The sequence below is a fragment of the Trichosurus vulpecula genome, chromosome 5 (assembly GCF_011100635.1).
Source record: "Trichosurus vulpecula isolate mTriVul1 chromosome 5, mTriVul1.pri, whole genome shotgun sequence".
In the NCBI taxonomy this organism is placed as follows: Eukaryota; Metazoa; Chordata; class Mammalia; order Diprotodontia; family Phalangeridae; genus Trichosurus; species Trichosurus vulpecula.
Window position 1 is genome coordinate 146,044,394 of NC_050577.1, and position 17,737 is coordinate 146,062,130.

At 36.0% G+C, this 17,737-nt stretch overlaps 1 protein-coding gene across 1 annotated transcript in view; it reads left to right on the plus strand.

Annotated features, from left to right (window-relative positions):
* COG5 (component of oligomeric golgi complex 5) overlaps positions 1-17,737 on the plus strand; it is a 368,496-nt gene that overhangs the window by 162,046 nt on the left and 188,713 nt on the right. The window contains exon 7 of the mRNA XM_036761810.1: positions 12,340-12,470. Within this exon, the coding sequence (XP_036617705.1) occupies positions 12,340-12,470 (131 nt within the window). The remainder of the gene's footprint in view (positions 1-12,339; positions 12,471-17,737) is intronic.

The window sequence follows — 17,737 nt, forward strand, 5'->3', positions numbered from 1 at the left end:
TCATAAAGTCACTAGCTTCCACTTGCTCCAATCTAATTTTTAAGGTAGTATTTTCTTCAGTGGTCTTTTGGCCCTCCTTTTCCATTTGGCTAATTCTGCCTTTCAAGGCATTCTTCTCCTCATTGGCTTTTTGGAGCTCTTTTGCCATTTGAGTTAGTCTGTTTTTTAAGGTGTTGTTTTCTTCAGTGTATTTTTCAGTATTTTTTTGGGTCTCCTTTAGCAAGTCATTGACTCGTTTTTCATGGTTTTCTCGCATCTTTCTCATTTCTCTTCCCAATTTTTTCTCTACTTCTCTAACTTGCTTTTCCAAATCCTTTTTGAGCTCTTCCATAGCCTGAGACCAGTTCATGTTTTTCTTGGAGGCTTTTGATGTAGGCTCTTTGACTTTGTTGACTTCTTCTGGCTGTATGTGTTGGTCTTCTTTGTCACCAAAGAAAGATTCCAAAGTCTGAGACTGAATCTGGGTGCATTTTCACTGCCTGGCCATGTTCCCAGCCAACTTACTTGACCCTTGAGTTTTTCTTCAGGGTATGATTGCTTGTAGAGTAAAGAGTACTATGTTCCAAGCTTGGGGGGATGCGCCAGCTCTGCCACACCAGAACTCCTCCTTCCCCAAGAACCCCCAACCCGGACTGGACTTAGATCTTCAGCAGGCTCTTCACTCCTGCTCTAATCCGCCACTTAATTCCTCCCACCAGGTGGGCCTGGGGCCAGAAGCAACTGCAGCTGTAGTTCTGTAGCTGCCCTACCTTGGGAACTCCTTTCACTCTGTCCCCAGCAGATTTTCCCACTAACCTTCTCTGTTGTCTTTGGTGTTTGTGGGTTGAGAAGTCTGGTAACTGCTGCAGGTCACTGATTCAGGGTGCTAGGGCATGCTCCGCCCGGCTCCTGGTCTGGTTGGTCTGCGCCGCTCATGCTGGGCTCTGCTCCACTCTGCTCTGCTCCGCTTGCAGCTCCGTGCAGGATAGACCTTACCCAGAGACCATCCAGGCTGTCCTGGGCTAGAGCCCTGCTTCCCTCTGCTATTTTGTTGGTTCTGCAGTTCTTCTCTGTTGTCTTTGGTGTTTGTGGGTTGAGGAGTCCGGCAACTGCCACAGCTCAGTGGTTCAGGGCACTAGGGCCCGCTCTGCCCGGCTCCTGGTCTGGTTGGTCCGCGCCGCCCACGCTGGGCTCTGCTGGGTTCTGCTCCGCTCCGCTCCCAGCTCCGTGTGCGAAATACCTCACCCAGCAACCATCCAGGCTGTCCTGGCCTGGAGCCCTGCTTCCCTCTGCTATTTTGTGGGTTCTGCAGTTCTAGAATTGGTTCAGAGCCATTTTTAATAGGTTTTTGGAGGGACTTGGTGGGGAGCTCATGCTAGTCCCTGCTTTCCAGCCGCCATCTTGGCTCCGACCCTGAAGCTCAGACTTTTAAAGGCAGATGTTAAAAAAAAAGTTTTTACATGCAACTAGGAAATAAGATATACAGGCAATGGGGCATAGAAATCTATCTTCCCCTACAGGAAAGTAAGGGAAAAAGGGGATGGGGATTAGTGGGGTGACAGAATGGAGGGCTGACTGCAGAATGGGGCAATCAGAATACATGCCATCTTGGAGTGGGAGGGAGGGTAGAAATGGGGAGAAAATTTGTAATTCAAACTCTTGTGGAAATCAATGCTGAAAACTAAAAATATTAATAAATAAATAATAATTTTGAAAATAATTATTAAATTAAACTTGTGAAGGTAAAATTAGATAATTTTGAGAAATTAAAAGCTATCAATGCAAGATGGAGATAATGGCACTATTATTTCTTACTGATACTGATTTAATTTTAAACATGTATGACTTATCTTAAAATTGCTATGAACATTTTATTGCTTTGTCTTTAGTGGGACTTCTTTAAATCATTCCAGATAAGAATTCATCCTGTGTAGAAGGAGATATTCCACAGCCACCTTCATTGTTCCTGTCCAGTGTTGAACAAATATTGTTGTCATGGTTTTCCTTATATGTTTCCTTATGCTTACTTACTGTGTTATGTAGTTTAAGACTGTTTCATTTTGTTTTATTTTTAATTGAGATAAAGAACAGCTCGTTGTCAGCCTCTCTTCAGTAGCCCTTTTTGGACTTTAAAATTTCCATTTGAATTTCTTTTATTCTGCAAACTAAATTAATTCAGTTCCTTTTTTATTCTTTTCCATGATAGTCTTATTTTCCACTGCTTTAAGTGTATGGATTAGTTCAAGTTTTTTTTGTCTCCAAACTAGCTATGATCCATTTTTGATCTTTCCTGTAAAACTGGTAATTTTTTTTAAAGGAAGAAGAATTTTTGTCTTTCCGTGTAACAGTTAATGGTTTCTGTACACAGAACAATTTAAAAACATGTCTGGAATGGCAGGGTGTTAGGCAGGTACTTGATCCATGAAAAGCTTAGGAAAATTGGTGTTTCATGTTTTTTTCCCTTTATATATTCTTTCAAAGTTTTTTCTTCGTAGCACATGTAGAATAAAATGCATTTTTTATCTGATAGAGGCATATTAAGTAAGGCCTCTCCTTTTTTCTTAAAATAAGACAAAAACTCCATTCTGAAGTTCTTCCTATTCTTACCGAATAAAAAATCCTTATCATTCAAACCTATAAGGAAACAATATGTTCATTAAATACTTCTTAAATTACTTACCAAAGACCTTACCACTTTCTTTTAGAAAACAGAGTAATGTTCAGCGGTGATCTGTTTTCCCGAAGGTAGAATTAGGATGGTGACTGCACAAAGACAGGGGGTCCCTTAATTAATCGACCTAGCAGCAGTACCCCTTTTCATCACATCCTGAAGTGATTAGAGTAATAATCAGATGAAGTAAAGGGAAAAGTCTTTGATTAATTCAGCATTAGAAGTGTCTCTTGAGTTCACCCTTGGCCAGTTAAAAGGGACACTCCTTGGATGGAGCAAGTTTAGGGATTGAATGGTTTTAAGAAAATTATCTTCCAGGGTACTCAAATATTTTAAAGAACTATGTTCAGAAATTCAAGGTTGTTCTGTTAACTGAACTTTCACTAAGCTTCATAAATATTATATAATTTGACTTTCTTTGGGAATACTATAAATTTTAACTCCAGGATGGCTTGTATCAGAGGTTTTCAATGGCATAGGAAAAATGTCCATTCTTGAACCACTTGTTGGGTATGGCACAGTGGGGATTCCTTTCATGTAGAGGTCGATCTACGTGACTACACACTTTTCTTCCAGTTCTGTGATTCTGCGGCATTTGCCACCTCTACTCCATTCCTATTACAACTACCCTACTCTAGGCCTCTTATCTTCACTATTGCAATAGCTTCCTAATGGTCCATCCCCTACGCAATGCACTTTCCTGCCCCTCTAATTGCACTCTTATTGCTCTTTCTGCTACTCTGAAACCTCTAGTGGCTTCCTGTTTCCTAGCAAATAACCTGGAAATTCCTTATCCAGACATTCTCTTTACTAAAGTCCTATTCCACTGCTTTATCATGGTGTGGAGGTGACCAACCCTGAATTCTAAACAGTATGTCAGTGGAATACATACTCTGGCAAGTCCTACTAAGCTAAAAACACTTTGAGAGTGGTTTTGGTGAGATTTCCACCCCTTCCCCCATCATTATTTATTTACTTATAGCATTCATTTTTAAAAATGAATCTCAAATTCCCTCCCTCCCTCCAATACCACCCCCCAGTTGAGAAGGCAAGCAATATGATGTCAGTTATACATATGAAGTCATACAAAATATTTCCACACTAGCCATGTTGCAAAAAAACAGCAAGAAAAATAAATAAAAATAAAGAAAGTGAACAAAATATGCTTCAGTCTGCACTCAGAGTTCATCAGTTCTCTCTCTGGAAATATTCTTCATCATGAGTCTTTTGACTTGTCTTGCATCATTGTATTAATTAGCATACTAGCATCCCCTCTGTCCTTTCCAAAACCTGTGGGCCACATATTCTTTTAGAAAACTTCACATTAACAATATCTGTGGTCTGTTGTATTTGTATTTTTTGTTAAGTATTTCCCAGTTACATTTTAATCTGGTTTGGGCAAGTTCTCATGTAAATTTGGCTTATGGGCAACATGTTTGACACCTCTGTGGTAGACCATAAAATATTATATAACTCTACCTCATATATCTATTCTCTATGTGATGTAGGAAAAATCCACTGGATTTGGGTTTATTTTCCTGTTCAACTTGAAATGGTAAAAAGTACTGTTAAATATTTATATCTTTGTTTTCCATGAGGGTTTAGCAGGATGGATTTTTTTGTTTTGTTTTTAAGAAATAATTTGTAATAAGTATGATGTACTTGATTGAAACATTAGTGCTTTTCATTAATAGTGTCTTTTGTGAACTAACAATCTTGATTTTCTTTTTTTGCTTGTTTTTTGTTTTTGTTTTTGGAGGGGGGGAAGGCAGGGCAATTGGGGTTAAGCAACTTGCTTAACACACAGCTAGTAAGTGTGTCAAGTTTCTGAGGCTGGATTTGAACTCAGGTCCTCCTGACTCCAGGGCTGGTGTTCCTCACTGTGCCACCTAACTGTCCCTATCTTCTTGATTTTCATCCTTGGATGGTGGTCATATATATTACCACATTTTGCACCATAATCATCTCATATCATTTCAGCACCCAGTGAATCTCATTAGAGGAAGAGTCGATCCATTTCATGACCTCATTTATTATGTGTTGCTTCTGCTTAAGTTGGGCTGCCCTTTCCCTGATGGCAGCGTATTTGATCAGCTGCTGTGGTTTCTCAGCCAACTGCTGGGCTGTTATGTCACTCCCAACTGAGCCTCATTTTATCTTTGAGGCATTTTGTCTGATCTCCCAGTGGGCAAATTGAATAAACTTTTGTTGAATTGAGTTGTCAAATTGCGTGAACCTTACTTAAGCAGTTTACTATCCAGTTGTAATTTCTTCACCAGGCATGTTCTCCCCATCTATGCTACCTTTAATGGATCAAGTCCAAAGAGCAATTATTCCTTAGAATAATGGTTTTTAATATTAACATTCTTTGTGGCAACTGAAATTTTCCTTAAAAATGTGAGTGCAGCAATATTAACATCAGTTCTAAGTTCCATAAAGGAGGTAACAAATCCTCTATGTAGTTTGTGACTTTAATTAAGTAAGTTACTTACATCCAAACCAGTTTCCTCATCTTTAAATGAGGAATACATGACCCTTGTGTCCCTTCCAGCAGCAAATCCTATGAACCTCTAAAACGAGGAGCTATGATTAAGTGGACTTTATGTCAGAACATCAGAATTTGAGATTTGCCCCTCCTGCTTCCTATCTTTGTAATATTAATCACTGGCTTTAATTTTTCTAAGCCTCCGATATCTCACTTATAAACAGAGATAATGCCTGCTCTATCTACCCTCATTGGGTTGTTGTAAGGACTAAATGAAATGCTAACCTGTGAATGTATTTTGTAGACTATAATACTTTACATTGAAATGTAAAATATTTCTATTTCTGCTGTTATTGTTACTCTGCTGAATTTTGAAAGCACATTGAGATTCCAGGAGTACATATAGTATATATTCCAGGAGTACATAATTTCTAGGTTTCCTTTGTCTTATAAGGCATCTTCTACTTATTGCTTCTTAAAGACATAGAATTTAGAGCTGGAAGGTCTTCAAAAAACATCTAATCCAACATTCTAGCACATGTCCTTTACAACATCCATGCCAGTGGTCATCCAGTCTCTTTTTAACCATTTCCAATATTGGAGAACTCACTGTTTCACAAGGCAGCTAGTTTCATTTTTATACAGCTCTGATGCTTAAAATATTCTTTATGTTGAGCCAAAATCTGCCTCCTCCTACCTTGTATTCTTTAGTACTATCTTTTCTCTCTGGAGCTACTCAAAATAAATTGAATCTCTTTTATAGGTAAAAGCTATATACATATGTGTATATATAATATATAACACATATACAATATTATATATATTATATATATGTATACAATATATACACATATCTTTGAAGATGTCTCTCATTTCCTGTAAGTCTTCCTCTTACAGGATGACCATCCCCAGTTTCTTATATGATATACAGTGATGACAATACCCTACAGACCTTTTCTGGATTTTTTCCATTTTGTCAGTGTCCATCTTAAAGTTTGTTTCACAGAACCACACATAGTACTTCAGATATATTTTCACGTACCAGTGCATATTAGAACCTTTTTTTTCTGTAATAACTAGTTAATTATGCTTCAAGTATTTTGGCTGCCATATTATACTGTTGACTTATTTTGAGTTTTCATTGCACCATACACATAGTAAATGCTTAATCTGTATTTCAGTTAGATTTGGTTGAATTTCGGAGTAGAGATACAACCCCCTTCTCTCACATTTGCCTCTCCATTTCCACTTCTGCTGCAACCACTTTAATTCAGAAGCCTGTCACCTTTAATTCTGGTCTTTCTTCTAGTCTTTTCCTTCTACACTGTATCCTTAAAACTGCCAGAATAATCTTTGCACACTGTTATGATTGCATCACTCCACTATCAAAAAACCTCTAGTGACTTCTCTGACCTTCAAAACCTTTTATAACTTGTTCCAGTCTACTTTTCTAACATTATTTACATACCACTCCCTTTCACAGATCCTGCATTCCAAATGGAATGGACTGTCTGTTTTTCTTATCCTATTCTCTTCCTACCCTCACCTGTTTTTGTGGCTTTGCTTATACACCCTGGAATGCGATCTTCCTCCTTCCATCTTCATATGTTCAATTCTGTCCCTTCAAGGGCATATTTATCTATCCCTTCCTCTACAAAGTCATTCCTGAAGCCCACAGCTTTTAAGTGACCAAATTTTTCTTGTAGCACTTTGTCTTGATCTTTCCTGTAATATATTACATTTTTGTTTCTATCATTATTTTTACTTATCAGTTCTTTCTACAAGATTGTAATATCCTTGTTAGCAAAATTGTGTGTGTGTGTGTATGTGTGTGTGTGTCCCAGTATCTATATCTTTGTATCTTTAGTTCCTAACATTGTGCTTTGTACATATTAGGCATTCGGTAAATATTCACTGAATTGAATTGAGTTAATTTTTAGAAAAAATTTATTTGCAAGGGTACAGGATTATAAATAATGGCCAAAAGATAGTTGGAGACAGGACAAAAGAGTCAGTTAAGAGGTGAGAACTAGAGCTATAGATTTGTAGATTTGCCATACTCTGAAACCATATGGATTGATCAGCAGCTTCCTTTCCATTCTTTCTACTTTATTTTACTCATCCTGTTTTCTTTCAATTAAATTAAATTTAACTTGACTTTGTATTATATATTGAAGTTCACTTGTGACTGCAATGAGTCTTTTGATTGGCTGTGGAATCACTGAAACTTTTGATTCCTGCTTTGCCTTAAAACAGAAAATGCTCAGTAATTTATTTGCAAAAATGTTTCAATTCATGGATTCAGCTTGCACTTGAACATGGTACTTAGCTTGAATTTCAAAAAGCTCTCTACCTGCTGTGATTACTGATGTCACTTGGCATCATTTCAAAAGAACCTTCAGTGGATTTCCTAACTTGTTTTGTAAAACTGAAGAGAAAATACTTCAATTGGCAGAATTAAATATCACAGAACATGGTAGAATTTTTAATATAATTTAGGTGAGACACTTGAAATGAAGCCAATGTGAAATACTGTAGAAACCAAAAAAATATGTTGCTTGGATTTTTAAATGTTTATTATCATTTTATAAAATGTTAGAGGTATTGAATAAAACCTTATTAACTTGAATGCTATTAAAATTTTGATAATTTAACTAGTAATGATATTTATATTACCAAGCTAAAACAAAATAATTTCATAAGCGTGATTTCAGAGGAAGGCTGTTTAGCCTTCCTAAATTAAAGAGAGCAAGCTATTTTCAAAGATTATAAATTAAAGAGCTCTATATTATGAATTCTTATCATTGCCATCTCTTGTTATATAAATGATTTGCTAATGACAGTTGGGCTAATAATGCTGGAAGGCAGCTTTAAATAGTGGTTAGAGAGCTGGCTTTGCAGTGAGGAAGTCGCAAGGTCTCTGTCATGGACTGTGCTATTGTAAGTAGCTTAATCTCTCAACTCTCTAAGGCTTGAAGTTGCAGAGTATGTCTGCATTATTAGGACTTTCCTTATTAGGAGTTCCCTGTGTCAATGAAAACACTGCTCTGGTCCCCAGGCAAAATTATAGTCACCTCTTACTTCATTAGCAATTAGTTTGTATTACCTTGTACACTTGAAACAATAAGACCCTTTATCAGGCTATCTCAGGCTCATTTCCAAATAACTTTTCTTCAGCTTTATTCCTCTTTTCCTCTTGTTTTCTTATTTATGGATGTACTTTTATATGCCAGTGAACAAATTGAGCCCCTACTCCTCAGTTTTGTGCTAGTTGTTATGGAGAACACATACCAATAGGGAAAGTGTGTATAAGTGTGTGGGTACAGCATGAGCAGAAGTAAAATTTAGTATGATGTGTTAAGTAAGTGCCAGTAGCAAAAAGTCCAACCTGACTTGCGTGCAAGCCTTATCTCAAGGTGTAGGACTGGATTATTGTAAAAATCTGGGAGTGCCAAACTGAGGAATTTGGTTTGCAAGTGATAGACCATTTTAAGTTCTTAAGTAGGGAAATTATGTTTTAGAAAGATATTTGGCAGTTGCCTATTGAATGAATTTGATTGGAAGGAGATTAGAAGCAGGAAAAACATCTAAGAGATTGTTGCAGAAATTTGTTTCTATGAGATAATGAGGGCCTAGACTAGGGCAGCAAAACTGGTATTGAAGAAGAGGCATTGTGAAAGCAGAATCAACTGAACTTTGTGTTTGACAAGACAAATTGGAAAAAGGAGATTTAGGAGGCAAAAATGACTTGTAACTGTGCCATTAAAAGTTTTATACCTCATTCATGTACCTCATGCCATGTCAGTATAATGTAATTCAAACCAAATGTCAATATAGAAGAAATATTGGAAGAGATACTACCAATATCAAGTAAAGTATTTTTTTTACCAGAATAATAAGCAATATCATTCATTAGATTTTTATAAATTTAAGTAGTCCACACTTTTAATTTGTTCTACTTCATCTTTCACTTTGACTTGAAGAAGAATAGGAAACCTTTTAGATGTTGGTATACATCTTCTGTTTTGTAAATTAAAAAGGACTTTTAAAAATATTAATTAAATTATCAAAAACCTAAACTCATTTTCTTAAGAATAATATTTTAATTTTAACACTGTTTTAAGCTATTCTTTTTTTTCTCTAGTGATTTTCCTGACACCTTGAATCCACGTTCCCTCTAATATTTATTTCTCTGACCTTTAAATTGCTTGCCTCGTTGTCTATCCAGAATTATGCTACATTTCCATTTCAGAATCCATTGCCTTAGCTCTAATATCAAAGGGCAAAGTTACATTGCCCATGGAAACTTTAAGAAATCTCAACCTCTTATGTTTGTCACAAATCATCAGTGATTTTCTTTTCTTTGATTTCTCTAGAAACTATTTCAATATTATTTCATATAGCTATCTTTAAAAAGACTCTTAGCATGGTTTTACTTGATGGGTCTGGTCCATCCATAATAAATGTTGTTGCATCAGGGAACATGGTATTCTTTGTATTTTATCAAATCATCAGTCATAATCATTATTGTTCTGTCATAGAGGTGAAAGAATTCTTAAATGTATAATGATATCACGAGCTATCATACATTTATTTATCATCTCTATGTTAATGATCCTCAAATCTGCCCATCCATCCCTTACTTCTCTGCTGGCCTCTAATCTCCAATTTCCTTTTAGATATCTTAAACTGAATGTCCAGTAGACATCTTTAATTCATCATTTCCAAAACTAAACCCCCAAACTCTCTCACCTTCCAGACGCTGTTGTTACTGTCAAGGTTACCATCATCCTCCCAGTCCCCAAGGCTTGCAACCTAGATTCCATCCTTGACTCCTCACCATCTCTCACCCCTACATCCAATCTATTGCTAAGGTCTGTCAATTTCACCTGTGTAGCATCTAAAATATGCCCCTTTCTCTCCTCTGATGCTGTTATCCCTCTGGTGCAGGCCTTTATTACCTCCGGCCTAGATTATTACAATAGCCTACTGATAAGTCTACCTGTAGAAGCCTCTCCTCACTCCATTCCATCATCCAATTAACCACCAAAGTGATTTTTCTAAAGTGCAGGTATAACCATATTACCCCCCACTTGCCACTCAATAAACTTTAGTAGTGTCCTATTAATTTCTTGTTTTAAGTTAAAATCAAATTAAATTCTGTTTGGCGTTCAAAACCCTAACACCCCCTCACTAACTCCCCGCTAATACCCCTCCCCCCCTACCTTTCCAGTCTTCTTACACTTTATTCCCTACCATGTCCTCTTCGATCCAGTGACACTGGCCTTCTTGCTGTTCCACAAACAAAACACTCCCATCCCTCAGTTCTGGGTATGTTCTCTGGCTGTCTCTCTTACTTAGAATGCTTTCCATCCTCTTATCTGCCTCCTGGCTTCCTTGGTTTCTTTCAAGTCCCAACCAAAATTCCACTTGTGCAAGAAGCCTTTCCTGGTCCCTCTTATTTCTAATGCCTTCCTATTTGTTAATTCTTTACTATTTAGGCTATATATAGCTTATTTGTACTTATTTATTATGTTGTCTCCTCCATTAAGTTGTGAGCTCCTTGAAGGCAAGGAATGTCTTTTGCCTTTCTTTGTGTTCAATTCTGAGAACTATGATTTTGGAAGGACATTGATAAGCTAGAGAATCTCTAAGGAGGGTAATCAAAAAAGAAAAGAAAAGAAAATATGCAGGAGAAAACAAAAATTCATAAATCTTATGACAGTTCCTGCTGTGGAAGGACCAAATCTTCTATCTCAAAAGTCTGACTCTGTCGTGGATAATGACAAATTTGTTGATAATGTTTATTTTTGATTTTTCAATTAATATTTTATTTTTAAATAATAGAAGTATATTTTCTCTTCCTCCTAACTGGGGAAAAAAGCAAAATAAATTCCCTCATTGGCCATTCTCAAAAAACATGTTTCATTTTGCACCCTGAATCTATTATTATCTCTGTCAGGAGGTAGACAGCATGCTTCATATAGATTCTCTGGAATCATCATCACTAGAATCAACTCAATAATAATTGTTTAAATTTAATACAAATTTGACTCAGTTCTCTAGAAAGGTAGCCTTTATCAGAGAAATTTGCTGTAAAAAATGTTTTCCCAGTTTTCTGCTTTCCTTCTAATCTTGGCTGCATTGGTTTTGTTTGTGCAAAAATTTTTTGATTTAATGTAATCAAAATTATCCATTTTACTTCATATGATTTTCTCTGTCTTGTGTTTGATCATAAACTCTTTCCTTATCTATAGATCTGAGAGTCAAATTGTTCTATGTTCCCCTAGTTTGCTTATGATATCACCCTTTTTGCCTAAATTGTGTACCCATTTTGACCTTTTATTTGTATAAAGTGTGAGATACTGGTCTATACCTGTTTTCTGCTAAACTGCTTTCCACTTTTCCCAGAAGTTTTTGTCAAATAGGGAGTTCTTGTCCCAAAAGGTTGTATCTTTGGGTTTATCAAATGCCAGATTTCCATGGTCATTTAGTACTGTATATTCAGTACCTAATCTTTTCCACTCATCTATCACCCTGTTTCTTAGCCAGTACCAGACTGTTTGATGATTACTGCTTTGTAGTACAGTTTGAGGTCTGGTACAGCTAAGACACCCTCCTTTACATTTTTCTTTTCATTGATTCCCTTGATATTCTTGATCTTTTGTTCTTTGAGATGAATTTTATTATTTTTTCTTGCTCTATAAAATAATTTTTGGTGGTTTGATTGGTATGGTACTGCATAAATAAATTAATTTAGGTAGAATTATCATTTTTATTATATTGGCTTGGCCTACATTTGAGCACTTAATATTTTTCAGTTATTTAAATCTGACTTTAATTGTGTAAAAAGTGTTTTGTAATAGTGTTCATATAGTTTCTGGATTAAGTGTCTTTTTTTTTTCCAAAAGAAATGTCTCTAGGCTGAGGGAGGAATTAAGGGGGATAGCTAGAAGATGGGAAAGCCAGAAATGTCACCAAAATCTATTCTAAAAATAGATTTCATGTTACTTTGACATGCTAATAACTATGGAGATTTATTGGTCTGAAAAAGAATTTTTGTTTTTAACATCTATTTTTAAATTTAAAAAATAAAATTAATTATAATTTGTGTAATTTAAATGCTACATATGATAGTAAATGTTTTGCTATTTTTACATTTTCAATTCTAAAATTTTTAAATATGTGGTTTTTTTCCAAATAGATTATCTTTCTCAAGGAATTGATCTCTCTGGAATAGAAGTGATAGAAAATGATCTGCTTTTTGTTGGAAGAGCTCGACTTGAGGTTGAAAATCAAGCTAAACGTTTACTTGAGCAAGGAGTGGAGACTCAGGTAAAAAAAAAATTATACTGAAAAAAACATAGAAGGAAGGAAGGAAACATATTTATTAAGCATTTGCTATGTGCCAGGTACTGCACTAAGCACTTTACAGACACACCCATTCATAGTTCTACCAACACTTAAGAAGCAAGTTTTAAAATTACTATATAGTATTTCAGAATTAATAAATTTAAATAGATTCAGTGTCTGTGCTTCTATGTTTTGGGGGAAGTAAAGTAAAATAACATGCAATTTTTTGTGAAAGCATACAATTCCAGAAAGATATTGGTATGTGCTAGATATGCTTACTCTTGATTGATAACTTTTGAAGCACATTTTAATGGTTAGGAAGCTGTTACTTCTGAGTATCATTTACTTATTAACTCTGTATATGGATGATAAGGGAAGGTACATTTCTGTGTCTTCATGATAGAAGATATTTCTCTATTAATGACCTTCACATAATTGTATAAGAAAACATTTCTCACTATGCCTGAATAAAAACATCATCTCCAAACTGACATGGCACCTTAAGATGAGGTAACTTTCTGATTTAATCACTTATATGCTTTGCTAGTAGAGTCGGATCCATGGGATAGAATTTGTAGCTTATTTAGCCTCAGTAGAAATAATTTCAGGAAGAATTTCCTAATATTTAGAGCTTCCCAAGAATTGGATGGACAAATTCTGTTTTTTGAGTATATTAGACAAAATATATTCCCTAGATAGAGTGTTGTATTAGATAAAGTCTAAACATTCTTCTAATTCTAGGTTTTTTTTCAAAAAATTTTATAATGAGTTTATATTTTAAACCATTATAGCCTTTTGCTACCAGATTGTTCTGCTTGAGAAATAAAGACATGTTTGTTAATTATGATACCCTGTGACTATTTTCTTGTGAAAATATATTTACATCATTTAAACTTCAGTGTAAAAATATTATAACCAATGTTGTTGTTTATTTGTGTTGTCTATGTCCCCTTTTTCGTTGCTTATTACTTGAGTAGTTTAGGGTTACATTGCTTCAGCTGGCATCATATCCTTTTATCATTTTTCTGCTAGTTTTTTTTAAAATCAGTTCTTATCTTTACTTTGGCAAGTGGATGGTCCGATTCTAGACAGTTGATTCTGGGATAACTTCCACATCAATAACAGTATCATTTTTTCCTCCCACTATTATTATTTATTTAATATTTTTAGCTTTCAGCATTGATTTACACAAGATTTTGAATTACAAATTTTCTCCCCAGTTCTACCCTCCCCCCACTCCAAGATGGCATATATTCTGATTGCCCCATTCCGCAGTCAGCCCTCCCTTCTGTCACCCCACTGCCCTCATCCCCTTTTCCCTTACTTTCTTGTAGGGAAAGATAGATTTCTATTACACATTGCCTGTATATCTTATTTCCCAGTTGCATGCAAAAACAACTTTTTTTTAACATCTGCTTTTAAAACTTTGAGTTCCAAATTCTCTCCCCTCTTCCCTCTCCACTCACCCTCCTTAAGAAGGCAAGTGATTCAACATAGGTCACACGTGTATCATTATGTAAAACCCTTCCACAATACTCAGGTTGTGAAAGATTAACTATATTTTGCTCCCTCCTATCCAGTCCCCCTTTATTCATTTTTCTCCCTTGACCCTGCCCCTTTTTGAAAGTATTTGCTTTTGATTACCTCCTCCCCTATCTGCCCTCCCTTCTATCATACCCCCTTTTTTATCCCCTTCCTCCTTCTTTCCTGTGGGGTAAGATACCCAATTGAGTGTGTATGGTATTCTCTCCTCAAGTCAAATCCGATGAGAGCAAGATTCACTCTTTCCCCCTCACCTGCCCCCTCTTCCCTTCCAACACAACTGCTTTTTCTTGCCACTTTTATGCGAGGTAATTTACCCCATTCTATCTCTCACTTTCTCCCTCTCTCAATATATTCCTCTCTCATCCCTTAATTTGATTTTTTTTTTAGATATCATCTCTTCATATTCAACTCACCGTGTGCCCTCCCTCCCTTCCTCTCCACACACACATACATATGTGTATGTTGTCTTCAGCTACCTTAATACTGAGGTCTCATGAATTATACAGATCGTCTGTCCATGTAGGAATGTAAACAAAACAGTTCAACTTTAGTAAGTGCCTCATGATTTCTCTTTTTTCTTTACCTTTTTCATGCTTCTCTTGATTCTTGTGCTTGAAAGTCAAATTTTCTATTCAACTCTAGTCTTTTCACTGAGAAAGCTTGAAAGTCCTCTATTTTATTGAAAATCCATATTTTGCCTTGGAGCATGATACTCAGTTTTGCTGGGTAGGTTATTCTTGGTTTTAATCCTAGCTCCGTTAACCTCTGGAATATCATATTCTAAGTCCTTTGATCTCTTAATGTAGAAGCTGCTAGATCTTGTGTTATCCTGATTGTGTTTCCACAATATTCAAATTGTTTCTTTCTGGCTGCTTGCGGTATTTTCTCCTTGATCTGGGAGCTCTGGAATTTGGCAACAATATTTCTAGGAGTTTTCTTTTTGGGATCTTTTTCAGGAGGTGATTGGTGGGTTCCTTCAATTTCTATTTTATCCTCTGGCTCTAGAATATCAGGGTAGTTATCCTTGACAGTTTCTTGAAAGATGATGTCTAGGCTCTTTTTTTGATCATGACTTTCAGGTAGTCCAATAATTTTTAAATTATCTCTCCTGGATCTGTTTTCCAGGGCAGTCGTTTTTCCAATGAGTTATTTCACTTTGTCTTCCATTTTTTCATTCTTTTGGTTCTCTTTTATAATATCTGGATTTCTCCTAAAGTCACTAACTTCCACTTGCTCCAATCTAATTTTAAGGTAGTATTTTCTTCAGTGGTCTTTTGCACCTCCTTTTCCATTTGGCTAATTCTGCCTTTCAAGGCATTCTTCTCCTCATTGGCTTTTTGGAGCTCTTTTGCCATTTGAGTTAGTCTATTTTTTCAGGTGTTATTTTCTTCAGTATTTTTTTTGTGTCTCCTTTAGCAAGTCATTGACTTGTTTTTCATGGTTTTCCCACATCACTCTCATTTCTCTTCCCAATTTTTCCTCTACTTCTCTTACTTGCTTTTCCAGATCCTTTTTGAGCTCTTCCATGGCCTGAGACCAAGTCATATGTTTCTTGGAGGCTTTTGATGTAGGCTCTTTGACTTTGTTGACTTCTTCTGGCTGTATGATTTGGTCTTCTTTGTCACCAAAGAAAGATTCCAGAGTCTTAGTCTGAATCTGAGAGCATTTTCGCTGCCTGTTCATGTTCCCAGCCAACTGCTTGACCCTTGAGCTTTTTGTTGGGGTATGACTGCTTGTAGAGTAGAGAGTATTTTGTCCCAAGCTTGTCGGGTTGTGCTGCTATTTTCAGAGCTACTTCTACACAGAAAGCTCTGCCACACCAGCACTTCTCCTCCCCCAAGAACCCCCAACATGGACCACGACTCAGATCCAAGCAGGTGCGCTCCTGCTTTGATCCTCCCCTTAATCCCTTCCACCAGGTGGGCCTGGGGCCAGAGGCAACTGTAGCTGTGGCTCTGTAAGCAGCCTCAGAGCTCCACTACCTCTGTTACCCCCAGGGTGGTGGCCGACCTTGAACTCCTTTCACTCTGTCCTAGCAGCTTTTCCCACTAACCTTCTCTGTTGTCTTTGGTTTTTCTGGGTTGAGAAGTCGGGTAACTACCACAGCTTACTGATTTAGGGCACTATGCCTGTTCTGCCCGGATCCCAATCTGATTGGTCCTGGCTCAGCTTAAGCTGGGCTCTGCTCTGCTCTTCTCAGCTCCCAGACTGTTCTGGGCTGGAGCCCTGCTTCCCTTTGCTATTTCGTGGGTTCTGCAGTTCTAGAATTTGTTCAGAACCATTTTTATAGGTGTTTAGAGGGACCTGGCGGGGAGTTTAAGCGAGTCCCTGCTTTCCAGCCGTCATCTTGGCTCCGCCCCCCCCAGTAACAATATCTTGATCTATCCTATTAATGTATTTACTATTTCATTTTCTGTGGTATTATTTGATACTCACAACAATGTCTTATATTTTTCTTCCCCTTCAAATATACTCTTACTTATATTAAAAATAATGCTTTAACTATGTAATATTGAAATTTTTTGTTTCTATTTATTACTTTTTAGAAAGTATAAGAAGCAAATAGAAACAAAAACTTATTGTAAAGTATAAAACCAAAAAACCCCAGGCACATGCGAATCATATATTATAACATTCTCTTTGCATTTGTATTTGTATTCCCAGCATATATGTTAGTGCTTGGCAAATAGCCCTTAATAAATACATATTTATTCATTCATTCATTAATTCATTCATTCAAGGAAGTGCTATTGAAATTCTTCATTTTCCTCATAGACATAGTTTTAGAAATAGTTTCTAGCACAAGAAGGTCTAAATAAAAGATACTTTAGAAATAGTGATTGATTTCAATTTGTAGTGTTTACAGAGGTCAAACTTGACTTTGCTTGATGAATTATCAGTTGATATTAAAAGTTAAAGCAGAATTGAAAAATTTAAGGAAACTTAATCTTACTTTGTTTGAAGAATTGACAGTTTTATTAGATGTTTCAGACTGTATTAGGCTAATCAGTACACTATTAGAGTAGATGATTGGTGTTTGTTAGCCAATGACCTGTTTCCAATCAAACTGGGGTTTGTTTGGAAGAATTAATGCTTAATTATATTAAGAGCAGAAAAAGATAAAAGTATAATGATGAAATATTACTGGATTTTGCTGCCTAGATTTGGTAATAGTGAAAATAATTTGCTTTAAAGAATAATATATATACTAATTTTTCTAGAGAAAAAAGGAACAAAAAGTTAGCATCTAAAAGATAATAGTTTTTTAATTTAAAATATTTTTTAGTTCGCAAAAAAGTTCTTTCTCTACTCTCCCTTTTTTCTTTCCCCAATTGAAAGAAAAAGAAAAAAAAAACACTTTTAGAAACAAGTATATTTAAGAAAACAAATTTCCACATCAGCCATGTCCAAAAAATTGTCTCATTCTACACTCTTGAGGTTTTATTTGTTTGTTTTGTTTTTTTTTACCTCTCTGCTATGAGTTAGGTAGCATGTGTCAGCATTAGTCTTCTGGAATTCTGGTTGGTCATGGTCCCGATCAGAGTCCCTAAGTCTTTCAGAGTTGTTTGTCTTTAAATGTTGTAATTGTAGAAATTATTCTCCTGGTTGTGTTCACTTTGCATTAGTTTATATAAGTCTTCCCCCATTTCCATTAAATTAATGCTTTCATAATTTCTAACAGCACAATAGTATTACATCACATT